General features: G+C 35.4%; 1 protein-coding gene across 1 annotated transcript in view; it reads right to left on the reverse strand.

Annotated features, from left to right (window-relative positions):
- Slc9c1 (solute carrier family 9 member C1) overlaps positions 1 to 13,661 on the reverse strand; it is a 62,236-nt gene that overhangs the window by 13,894 nt on the left and 34,681 nt on the right. Inside the window, exons 14-19 of the mRNA XM_042676960.1 lie at positions 11,816 to 11,935; positions 7,557 to 7,752; positions 5,002 to 5,187; positions 3,050 to 3,199; positions 1,790 to 1,841; positions 478 to 626 (exon numbers count right to left, since the gene is read on the reverse strand). Coding sequence (XP_042532894.1) covers positions 478 to 626; positions 1,790 to 1,841; positions 3,050 to 3,199; positions 5,002 to 5,187; positions 7,557 to 7,752; positions 11,816 to 11,935 — 853 coding nt within the window. The remainder of the gene's footprint in view (positions 1 to 477; positions 627 to 1,789; positions 1,842 to 3,049; positions 3,200 to 5,001; positions 5,188 to 7,556; positions 7,753 to 11,815; positions 11,936 to 13,661) is intronic.

Consider the following 13,661-nt stretch of genomic DNA (forward strand, 5'->3'; position numbering starts at 1 on the left):
TTCTAAATGAATCTATTAAGATTTTAATTAAATAATCAGTAAATATAATTGGAGTTCATACAATGAGTTGGGAACATGTTTTTATATATTATGCACTATTTTAATAACTTAGAGAAAGAAAATATAGTTATTCCTAACTCTACAATTGAATATTCTTATAAATTATAGGTTATAGTGGAAATGATATTTAGACACCAGAGATAATTCTGAAGAACATACTTTTATACGCATTGTAGCTTGGGATGGAATAGGCTTATTGGATCTTCAGTTTGGGAGAATGATACACTACCTCACTGTGGCAGAACAAGAGTTGACCACTGGAGATTCATGAAGGGAACTATAGTAGATATTTGTCTTTAAACAATTATTTTAAGTAAAATTTTCATCTTTCAAGAATACTCATTTGTAAAGAATCAAAAATAGGCCTCATGATCACTACAGACTAAATAAATGTATTCTGAAAATGTTCCACCTTACTTTATTGATTTCAGAACTTTCAATTTTATGAAGAATTCCTTTTGACTTGAAAACATTGACAATTTCTTTGGCCATATTAAGCATGACATTAATCTCTTCCTTGGTTTTCATAGTGATAGTGATTTCTGGGTGATCATACTCGAAGTAGCCTGAAAGGTAACAAAATATTTTCAGATGAAACAAAGCATTGTTGTAAGCAGACCATAGCTAACATTTCTTTTCTGAATTCATGGACTACCACTTTCCACAAAGGGATGTATATATCTTCCTCTGACAGGTCCACTTTGATAAATCTTTACCTATCAGTGGTGTCAGAGTTCTGTCTCTTTCTTGGCAACACTCATACTTGTGCCTGAACCGATGAAAAAGGACAGGTAACCCTGGTCCCAAGATTGACAATTGTATTGATCCACCTGCCTTGAATCCTGGGAAACTGCTTTGGGTTTTTAACTCTAGCACTCATGATCCATTTTCCAGCTCCATTTGAATCAGGACTTTTGACTGTTGTCTATGGGTTCAGGAGTGGCTTATAGTTTAGTCTTCTTCATCCTGTATTATTTTCTCCTCATCCTGCCAGAGGATTTGGGTTACCATACTTACCAAATTTGGATTCCTGTAACCCCATGTAAATATTTGTACCTTCAGATTCTACCTTAGGGTTTTTCCTTGGTCATGATCTCTTGTCTGTTTTGGTAACTATTTGCCATACAAGATCTCTCAAGCTTGGCTTTATTAGCAGGCTTGCTGGGTTCTTTTGCAACTATTTTGGTATCAAACCTTTCTCCTGTTTGCAATGTTGGATCAAAATGCCTGTTTCACTCTTAGAATTTGTCCTGCACCAGGACCATAACGTGGTATATAACTCAAGAGAATAGGCTGTAGCCAGGAGTGGACATCGAGATTTTAGCAGCCCTGCCAGAGCTACAAGGTTCTGTTCTGATTTTTCTCACCGAAAGGCCTAAACTCTTGAATGTCAGGCCGATGGCAAGTATAGGGACAAAGTGTCTTCTTATAAGGTTCACATGTTCCCGGTTTGGATGAAAACAATAAGGTCAAATGACATCCCAAATGATGCCATGTTGGTGTGGATTATTCAAATGGTCATTAAAAAGCTATTGTAGAATAGGATACAGTAGCTATATTACATCATGCTCATCTATACTAGAAAACAAAGTCATGTAGATTGCTATCCACTTGGTTATTTTTAGTGAGTAGCTTTCCTCAAAGATTAGTAGTCATAGGAACAATGGATTTTTCTAAAGTTGTGATGATAAACTTGGTTCTGTTGCATACCTAGGATAAAGGTACCTACCTAGCTCTCTCCTGGCAAGTTCCATATTCCTTGTTACCCGATTTAATAAGATCTGGAGAACAAAAGATTTATTAGTTCTATTGAGACAATGAACTATTACGAAATGTCTTTACATGGGCAATGCACGGATTTGTAGCCACATCTACTAACATATAGAGAAGTATGATGAGTCGCTTGAACAGTAGTGCTAAAGAAATGACATCACCCAGACTGATTTTGAGAATCCTAAAATAATCACATATTGTCCTTAATGCAACAAGATAGAATGCTGTTGATTCTGAAAGGCATGGCGGATAATTTCCCATGCAGCCCTATGACACTGTCCAATTTGGGGACGTGGTTTTTAACCGTAAGTGATTAAAAGGCCAAGCCAAGACATTGAAGGACAAAAATGAAAACAAAAATTGGATATAATTTAGACATCCAAGTCCTTTTGTATCTTCTCCTTAGTACCCTCAAATCCTAGTGCTAAATATCAGTGATTAGAAAAGGCAATACTGCTCAGGAAAATATCCGGGTTGTAGGTGGTGAAGGCATTATTTTTGTGTTCTAGCACATATCAAGTGTACAATTTTCTCAAATGAGAGCATAAAATCTAGCATTGAAATGTTCTGAATTGTCAGTGTTAATCTGCCTCAAATTATAAAATTAAAAACAAATAGAATTTTGACTCAAGAATACCTTTCCTACTTAGTAGTCCTGAGGCTCTGGGTAGGGTAATTTCACTCCTCATGGACTCACATATTTTTATCTGCATAATGAGATAATCTGACAAGGCCTTCCTATTAGGAGAGTTACTATTTTCTTTCATTTCCATATTTTCTTTCTTTCCATTTCTACACAAGTCACTTATTTCCCTTACTGTGTATTGTAGAAAAAAGAAAGATGTAGCGAGATGGAAGGAACACTTGGGCAATGTGAAGATAAAGGTGCTCCATTGTAGCACTACTCTTCATTTCCCATGGTTTCCTGACAAATCCTGGACCTGGCACTTGGAAAAATCTGACGCATGTACCTGGGCTTCATTCACACAGACAGAAAGGCACCTTGAAAGAGCCTCAGGACTTCTTCACAAGACACAGATACTTCAGTAAGATTCTTTGCGTGATTTAAATTGGAAGTATTTTAAGTTTTTACAGTAATTACCCAAGAGCCAAAGAACACACCTGCACATAGAGACTGAGTTCAAGATGGCCAAGGGCAACCACAGGATGTGAGAAGTGACATCTTCTCAAGGAACTCAGGGGAGGGTTTTCTCACCTGCTTAACCTGCTTGGAACTTGCAATCTGGTCGATTATATTCAGTACATCTGCCTCTCCTTGAGCATAGCCTTTTAATATAGCATAGTGAAAAGACAATTGGTGACTCATTCTTTTATCTATTATCTGCAGTAATTTTGGTGTTACAAGCTGAAAAGTAAACATGCAAGCCAGGATTATAATTTGCTACAAACTATACAACTTTGATTTATGATTAGTTAACTAATACTTTTAAGAATAAGGAATTAAGAGGCCTCACAAAATAATGCAAAGGCAAGGCATTGGTGGCTTACACCTATAATTTTAGCTATTCAGGAGGCTTGAGACCTGAGGATCTTGGTCCAAAGCCAGCCCAAGCAAGTAAGTCCATGAAACTTTTATATTCAATACTAAAAAGCCACAAGTGGAGCTGTGGCTCAAGTGTTAGTGTGCCAGCCTTGAGCAAAAAAAGCTAATGGATAGATTCTAAGCCGTGAGATTAAGCCCCAGTACTAGTACACACACACACACACACACACACACACACACACACACACACACACACACACACACAATTGCAAAAACCCATCAAGGCTGTTGGTTATTTGTTCGTGATTTCTTTATAGCTTCATGATTTCTTTATAATTATTAATGTTGGGGATTTTGCACAATTTATAAGTTTATTGCTTGTATGTATTGTAGAGAAGGAGATGTTATTTTAAAAGTTTAAATTCTTGGGAATTAGTGTCACATCTTGTTGGCGTAGATCATAAGTGACTGTCTATAAAGCACTATCCCCTTCACATGACAATTCTGCAGATGTTGTTTGAGTGGAAATTTGCAGTTACCATACTCCCAGACAGATTCCTGCAATTAATTGCTCTGCTCTCTATTCCCTGGCTGAGGGTTTATGTCTCTAAGTTATCTGTAGTCCTTTTGCACTCCCTTAACTTCTCTGCAGTTTGGCAATTCCTTCTGTTTTCTTCTCTGTGCTCTGCAACCTGCGATTCCTGGTAGTGTATTATCTTCTTCCAAGGTTCAGCTCAAGTATTGCCTAATAATAGAAGTCTCTTCTCCCACTAGCATTCTCCCATGCCTACTCCTTTGCTATATTCTACCATATAACACAAGAAAATCTAGATAGTAATTCCTTCGTTCCTTTTTTGATAAAGTCCCTTGGTACTGAGAGTATGTCTATTTGTAAACTACTCAGTAGTCTTTCTATAACCTCCCATCAGAAAGAATTAACTAGACTTTACTTTAGAATACACTAGACTTGCTTTTCTCAGGTTAAACTGTTCACTAATATTACTTTTCCACAGAAGACTAACAAAAGAGAATACTAGTTGTATGCTTTGTTCATTCATGTATCTTAGTAGTAAAAGTATTTCTAAACATATGTAAGGAAGGTAAAAATTACATTCCACACTATTAGATTAAACTCTAGATAAACCATGCTCATTTAGCTTTACTTTACCCATTCTGCTTACTTGTGCTTATGTCTTGTTTGTGTATGAAGAGAAAGAGAGATAAATAGACAAGTGTGATGGCTCCAGACTGTAATCATAGCTACTGGGTAGATGAAGGTCAGGGGGACTGTGGGAAAAAAAATTTCAGGGAAAAAGCTCCTGAAACTCCATCCTAACCCAATAAAAAGCTGGATATAATACTATTATTCCTGTTACTTTGAAAGCAGAGATCAGGAGGACCATTGCAAATGGCAGACAGGGTAAAAATGGGAGACACTAATAATTAAATTACAAAGAGCCAAGTATCTCCAGTGGTAGACCTCCTACCTAGCAAGTGCAAAGTTCTGAGTTCAAACCCTGTCAGCCATAATATGAAAATAAGAACATCTCCCTCAAAAAAAAATAGTCCCAAATAAAATAGTTGCTATAAAATGAATAAACTGATGTTAGTCCATATTTCATGAAGCAGTCAGGAGAAATTTGGAATTGCAGCATTTACTTTACCTTTAAAAGGCGTAGGATGCGAAGGAGTCGAGTAATTTTCATAAAAACTACTGTTTCAACTAATTCAAGAGTATAACTAATGGTTCCTGTCTCGATAAGTATTATATCTAAGATGCCAACTAATGTAATTCCTAACTCAAATAAGTTCCAGGCCTGTGAAAAATATTCCTTCCTTATCGCTGCCATCTGTTGATTTAAAGAGAAATCACATTGTCATAATTTTGCTTTTCCTATACCATTTTCCATAATAGATTAAACATTACCAATTAGGTTTTTCTTCGATCTGTCTCTGAAAAACCAACAATTGAAACAAAACAAAATAAATAGAGTAAGTTTATTAGCTTAACCTTTTAGTGAAGGAATGTGGAATATTGATTTATAATCAGCTTCAAATACAGATACAGGTGAAAAATATTCATAAAATGTCTCAGGAAACATGTACCTGGCAGACCAGTCCAAATAATAAATAGTGTGTCAAGGTATTTTAATTTTAAACAAACAGCCTCTAGTAATTCTGTTTTAATAGTAAGTAATTGATATGCAAAGTTGTAAGTGATCAAAAGTAAAGCAGATAAACATGAAGTGGAGGCAGGGGATTGAAGGAAGACCACAATCTAAGCATGAGGTGCTATCTGAAAAATAAACTAAAGCCAAAAGGTCTGGGAAGAGTTTGGCTTGAGTGGAAAAGTAAAACCATGAGCACCTGAGTTCAAACCTCAATACTAAAAGAAAAAAGGAAACAAAGAAAATCCCACTTACATAATTTTTATTCTCTGATGAAACAGAAAAAAGCCATTTTGATCTCTTGGAAATCTAGTTTCTCAGAATTATTTGGTAATGTAACTTTCATGTCAACAAATATATTTATAGAACTAACATGTAGCTCTACTAATGTGTACATTCACATAAATATATTTCAGAAGTTATTTATACCACTTTTATCCATCACTATAAATTCTTATATTAGAATAGGAATATTTTAGTAGGATATTTTAAAAGAGGTGAAATAATAGGACAGCCTTTTATATAAGATATATACAAGATGAGATATTGCAGTTTAAGGGTTTAAAACATCTTAGTTTTTCCCTACTGTTGCCCTAATACATTTAGGGAGCCAGTACAGAAAGCTAGACTATTTGTTAATTCAGATAACAACCTTTGAAAATGTCTAACAGAAAAGGTGACTTTTTGGAAGCAATACATAAACTGATGCATCTAAAAATCTCTTGCTAGGTAAGACCAGGTTAGAATACATGATTTTCTTTCCTGGAGTTGATTGCATTAAGTTTTTTGATTGCATTCATTTGAATGTACTAACTGAATCTGAATCCTGAAAAGAAGGATTTCATTGCCTGATTCCACAATTGAGTAAGCTTTTCTGCCAATTCTGCCTGGCTCTAATTAAGAACAGTGGAAGTCGTTTTCAGGTTGAATGGTGAACTGTCTAATAGAATACGAATATTATGAAAGGAGCTCATTTTGGAAGTTAAAAGTGAAATATATCTGAAATCTTAAAACTTTAGATCTGAACTGTGATGTTTCATGTGACATTATCTTATTAAATGATTGACTGTGCACTTGGGTGTACACGCAATACCTTATCAAATGCAAAGGGCATCTCTGCAATCTAGTTCTGATGTCTTCATTGAGCTTCAAGTGGGTCCACTATGGCTATGAGAGCTGCTTTAACCTCAACCAAGTATAAGAAATCCTAGAGAGATCTGGTATGAGAGCTACAGGGATCTTTATTTTCCACTTAGTACAACACTATTAAGGTTGGGAAAAGTTATGCAATGTGGTCAACTTCTTAGACCTCATGAGAGATGTTCAAAACCATAGTCAAGGGATATGGAATCCCAGTTTAGCACTTTGTCTACTCTAGTGCATGTTAAACAGGGTGCTCACCCCAGCAAACGATTATTAGCCTACTCCTCCTTGGATTACTTTCTTTTAATTCTAAGTTAACTGCAAATGGATCAGAATGGATCTAAATCCATTCTCTTTTTTTGGTGATACTGTGGATCTACATTAGCATTTGAGTTTTCCTGTGAAGATCTGAGATTTGTTTCTTGTGCCCCAATATCAGATAACATCTCTCAACTTATATTTTCTAGCTAGAAGATTTTGTATCACAACTTGCTCATCCATAAGATACAATACTATCACTGGATTCTAGGCATGAATTTCTGCCACTTCACAACTATCTTTATATTAATAGCTAAAAAGAAACCTATCATGCTACCTACTTATCTGTCTATCTATCTATCATCTATCCATCTAGTGTAGAAGTAATAATGTGAAATTCCTGGGCTCTCTACCTTGCTAAGTTCAACTACATTTCTAATTCTGCTTACAGTCACTGTGTGTCCCTTTGACCATGTCATATTTTGCAGATACACAATCAATTACTACAATGTGAGTATTTTCTATTTTGTCACCCTAAGCAGCATCTTAAAAATGTTTATTTGTGCTGAGAAGAAAAGAACCTCACATACTCCTTTAGAAAACTGTCTGTAGTTAATGCAACACATTCACACAAACAAACTCTGGATTACCTTAAGCAGACTCTCCAGAATGTAAAAGGCAAGAAAATAGTAGTTAGCATGTCTTATCTCAAGATCATAGATGTCCTTTAGTTGGGATAGCCAAGAGAGGGCCATAGGATACATATTCATGACTACCACCAGGTATCCGATATACTCAAACTCTTCAGCAAATACTATTTTATGGCATAAACGAAGACTGATATATCTATAAAAACAGTTTTAGATGATAAAAAGTTTTATTAGCTTTCACCATATGCTCAATTCTGATTAATTATCAATACTAGTCTTAGCAAATAGCCTCATTAACTCTAACTGGCATTTTAATTGGATATTGTCTTTTTTCTAAATATCTTGTGTCCATTTTTTCTTTTTTTCTCATTCACTTATACCTTTTAACAGAAATATTTTTGGTATAAGACAGAGATCATTTAAACTGCAAATATTTTAAGAATTATATTTTAAGAATCCCCCTTTCTATCTTCCAATAATTTTACTTCTCAGAGGTTTCTTTGAACATTTTAATATTGTTCCAATGTTTCCAAAATACTTACAAACGTAACTAGCTTTGTTTTTAAAATTGAAATATGAACACCTTCTTTTGTCTGTGGATGCATAGGAAAGCCCAGGTATGGTACTGGTCCAATATATATAAAATTTTATTTAAAAATTAAGTGACTTTGTGTACCTTGAAAAACAGTTTTCATACCAAGAAATGATAATGAGTGGAACTATGATCTGGGAATATGTGGATCATGCGTATCCTAGCAACAACTGAGGCTGAGACCTGGAGAATCAAGGTTGATAGCTTATTGAGACAGAAAAGTCTAAGAGGCTCCATCTCCAATTAACCAGAAAAATACTGGACTGGAGCTATAGCTGAAGTGGTGAGCAAGAAAGCCCAGTGAGTGCAAGGACCAGGGTTCAGGTTCTGGCATCAGTACATATACACACAAAAAAGACTGGGATTGTGAATGAGAAGATTCACATTTTATATACTTAATTCTACATATCTTTTGTTGTTGGTGGTGGTCATGGGGTCTGAACTCTGGGCCTGGGCACTGTCCCCCAGCTCTTCAGCTCAAGGCTAGCACTCTACCACTTGAGCCACAGCACCACTTCCAGCTTTTTCTGCTTATGTGGTGCTGAGGAATTGAACCCAGGGCCTCATGCATGCAAAGCAAGCATTCTACCACTGAGCCACCTTCTCAGCCCCAATTCTACATACTTTTAAGTACTAGGATTAAACTCGGCCTTGGGCATGCTACACAATTATACTACCAACAAGCTTCAACCCTATTTCTTAATTCTACTATTTATTCAGATAGTGTGATAATTACTATTAATACTCAAATCATATTATTGATAATTACAAATTGAATAGTTTGATTATTTTTCCCAGTCCCAGAGATATATTTGTATTATGGGTGAGAAGCTATTTCATAATTTTAGGTCTCATTTTGGGAAAAGGATGAAATTATGAATGCATGATCACATCACCAAGCCTCAGATAGTGTGTGAAAGGAGTTGTTAACTATATTCAGTTCCTTGCCTGGACTCTTGCTCAGTTCTGTCTCTAGATTACATTTCCTGATCTCTTTTGGCAGCAAACCTCTATATGGCATAGCACAACACTTGAGTTACCTCTTGATTAAATTTATGGCTGGCTACAATCTGTCTTGTTTCTGCAGAATGACTGAATTTAAAAAAAGGTATGAAGAGGCCACATTTTTGAAATTGTTCCAGTAGTCATTAACTTATTAATTTCTCCTGGAATGCTTTATTGCTTCCTGCTACTATTCTGGTTATAGATACCCCTGGGCTATTTTCCTGCATAACGAATCTTATTCTATATGTTAATGAAGCAATGTAAATGCTTGAACTTGATGAACTATGACTGAGGCAATATAGGCTAGAAACTCTCTACATTATACAATCTAAAAAGCTCTGGTCTGTATTGAAGCATGTATTGAACATTGATACTATTAACGTCTAAAATGCTGTATCTATTTTTCTCCCATGTGCAATAACTCTGGTAAAAGTGATCAATATACATTTGAGAAAATACTAAGGAAACATTTGATATATATCCTTGTGATGGTGTTGCAGATCCTTTATCACTGGCTATGATTCTGAGAACTTGACTTGGATATATCAAGGAGAAGAGGTCAGAGACCATTATTTTCCTTGGTAGTAATATCTCTTCTGATTATTCAAAAAGTGTTATGTATTCATTTGTATTCATCATGTCCTACCTATATCCAGATCTAGGAACTTTGAAAGTCATGACACATTAGTCTTTGATCTAGGTATATCTATCTAAAATAAAACATATTCCTGCCTTGCCTCTAGCTTGTAAGTGCTCTCATCTTTTTGCCATTTCAGAACCTTATCCAGCCTTTTGACAATTAGAGAGATCAATCTACAAAGACCACCTAGTGTCAGCTACAGCCTGCACAAGGCATCTCCACCATCTACATTAATTTTCTCAGCAAGCTTCATTATTGCCTTGGTTCTTTAGACCTCAGAGAAGCAGGTCATGGGACTGATTGCTCATTCTCACATAACAATTTAAGCCAGATTCATTTATGTTTTTTTTTTCTGTAGGTTATTTTATTTTTATTTATTTTCAAATTTCAAAGAACCATCCCAATAATATAATAGCACCAGCTCCAATTATCCTGAAAGATTGCTGAGCCCTGTGTAATCATGGGCTCAAAGGCCCACACAAGCCATTCGGTTCTGGCCTTAAGTTGCAAGCTCTGGCCCAGTGTACTTCAGATTCATTGTGTTGACCAGTTCCTACCATTCCTTCAGTAGTCAGCAGGCCCTGTTTCTCCTTCTAGCTCTGCTGAGACCTAACCATGTAATTTCCCTGGAAGTGATGAAAGATGATAAAGACTAACGTTAAGGATAAATTCATTTTCCGATGTCTTTGCACCATTTCAAGGTAACAGGAAACTGCATCCTCAAATTGTGGAAAGGGCTGCTTCTGCCATACACCAGCATGTTCATGAGAATCTGGGGGCTCAAAGCCTTATGTTAGCATTTCAAGTGCTAGTCTTTTTCCTCAGAGCCCTGGTGTTGGTTTAAAAGCCTCACCAGTGTTGTGCATTTATTTCACCTTGCACAGCTCTAGCTGAATGTATTCCAAATTTCAGATATTATAATGATTCCATTGTCTGCAAACTTCAGCATGTTAGCATAGTTATCTTAGATATTATTTCTAACAATTGAAGATGGAGAAACATAAATCTGTTATTATTTCTTCTTATTTTCTTTTGTGGCTCTTTCATTCCTCCTTTGTTTGGTGATAGTGCTAGACTTTATCCATCCTTAATGGATTACTATTCATCATTTGATAATAAGTGCTTACATTTTTAAAGTGTATATTCAGTGCTTGTTCTGGAGCTATTTCTTCCGTACTAGCTATTTATATAATCTTTATAACAATCACACGAAGTAAGCCAAGAAGGGCCCAGTTAGCATATTTTAATACTTACAATGTATCAGTTATTAGCACATATAGTTTAGTCACTGGAATATGACATCAGTATTTACAATATACAGTTCCTAAATAAAGAAAGAAAGGCCTATAAAGCTCATTCAGCTAATAAAACATGAAGCCTAATGAAACTAGCAGCACAAAGATATGTACTGATAATTTCATTTATTTGAAAATTCAGCATAGGTAAAAGGCAACAGTTTAGTGCTTCCCAGGAGTTGCAGGAGGAGGGGAGTGAGGAGTTGCTATCAAATGGTTTACGTTAGGGCCAATGCAAATGTTGACATTTGCACAACGTTATGAAGGTCCTAAATAACACTGACATGTTTACTTTAAAATAAGGAATTGTTGGTTTTAAATCTATGTACAACTTACCTAATTACAAAAATTCTTATTTCTTTTTTTATTGTAAAGATACTGTACAGATGGGTTACAGTTACATGAGTAAGGTAATGAATACATTTCCTATAGAGCATTGTTACCCCCTCCATTGTTATTCTAATTTCTTTAATTGTCTTATGTGTGTATATATGTACATACACTTATGTATATATGCATACATGTGTATATATACATGTGTATATACACATAGACAAGTATACATACATTTATGTAGACATACATATACATATATAGACATAATTACATACATTATAGTTTAAAGATACCTCAAAATATTTTGCAAAGTACTTAGGTTAGAATTAAAATAGAAATAAGAAGGGATCTTTGAAAGGGGACCTCCATTTTTCATTTCATCAGTGCTTACCTGGATGGTGTACCTTTCTCTTTTTTGGTATTATATACCCAGTTGAGAAGTACTTTTCTAATGAAGGCAAACAATTTTCTGCTCTCAGAATAAGTCTTTATTGTCTCAGGACTCATATGCCTAAGAAAAGGAGAGATCTTTAAGCATATTGAGATAAGTTGAATGCAACAATGGGAAAAGGCAGAAGGAATATTTTGTGCCTAGATGACTGTAAATTAGATATTTCTATTTCCAAGTCATGACACAAGTAATTAGACAATTGTGAGGCTGTAAGACTCATTCATTCACGAGAGGCTACAAAATATTGGGGAGATGCATTTTGAAACATAAGATATTCACTTGCAGAGAGGTAAAGCAAAGCACGATTCAAATATCTGCGCTTAAGAGATGCTAGTTTGCATTTTTGATCCCCATTGTCTAGTGTGATAGTGAACAAATGCTCTCAGTAAGGTGCTTCCAGATCTAGGAAGTGGGGTTGAAAATAAGTACATCAGGCTGAGACAATTAAGTGAAAAGTTATGTGAAGTGTCTAACCTATCTCATACATCTTCCCAACTATAGTTTCATACTCAGGACTAGTAGCCAAATTGAAATGACTATAGAGTGTTAAATGACTATGAAGTGTTAACATGGGGAAGTCAGTGTCATAGATAACCTCAAAGACATTTGGGCTTGCCAGGTGTCTGCTGACTTTTAGTTTTGGTGTGTTGACTTTTGTAATGAGCTAACTCAAGTTTGGGTGTTGTGATTTGGTCTTGCTTAGCGAATCCTCTTGATTTTTGTAAGCAATTTACCTACTGTTGACCAGATATTTCCATGTTCTTTATCAGAAAGATGGTAGGGATCTCTGTCTCTGGTTCTTAAGACTCCAGCTTGTTAATGGCTTAATAGAATATCATTGGAAGTCCAAGATGAAAATGGACTTTGTCTTCCCTATTGATCATCATATGTCTGCCTAACTGCAATTTCTGCAGTTTTTTTTGTCAGTTGAAAACAGTGAGACATTTCATTCTTAAAGTTTCAATATAATAATGCAACTACATGGAGAACCTTTAATGAGTGTAGTTTGACTTGTTCACAAATTAGATGTGCATATTGAAAGTCTACTATATTTGCTAAACACTGTGGATAAAACATAAATAAATAAATAAATAATTCTGTCTGTCCTCAGGGCTCCAGCAGACAAATATGGGGGAAAATCATGTAAGTAACAATTGTAATGAAGTATAATGAGTGTTACCAAGGAGATAATAAATAATAGGCCATATTCTACCCACAAAGAAAACATCGAATAGAGTCATGGAGATGGAAGGTTTACATACAGTCTAAATTATGGCAATTTCACAGTTCCCGTTGATCCATTTGCCAGTGTGTGAGATCATTTATAGACTAAATTTCTAAGTAATTCAAGCTCTCCAATTCCCGTTTTATAGTGATATGAACACAGTTTATAACTGATTTAGGGAAACAGATCCATCTCTATAACTAGGAGGCAGCTTGGGTTTGAAATCTAGCTCTGTAATTTATTAGACTAGTAATATTGATAAATTAATCATCTCTCCATGTTTTACTTTCCTCTCTTGCATCATGAAGATAACAAGACCACTTCTCTCATGGAGAGATTAAAAAAATAAGTAATACATGTTAAGTATATAAAAATGTATGGAGTCTATCCAGGCATAGGTAGCCCATGTTTGTAATCCTACCTACTCAAGAGCCTGAGATCTGAGGTTTGCAGTTTGAAGGCAGTCCGAGCAGGAGAGTTTTATCTCCAATTTTTTTTTTTACAAAGCCATAAGTAGTTCTATGATTCAAGTGATAGAGCACTAATCTTGAGCAAAAGAAG

This window comes from Dipodomys spectabilis, unplaced genomic scaffold (genome assembly GCF_019054845.1).
Source record: "Dipodomys spectabilis isolate Male_0828 unplaced genomic scaffold, ASM1905484v1 ptg000032l, whole genome shotgun sequence".
Taxonomy (NCBI): Eukaryota; Metazoa; Chordata; class Mammalia; order Rodentia; family Heteromyidae; genus Dipodomys; species Dipodomys spectabilis.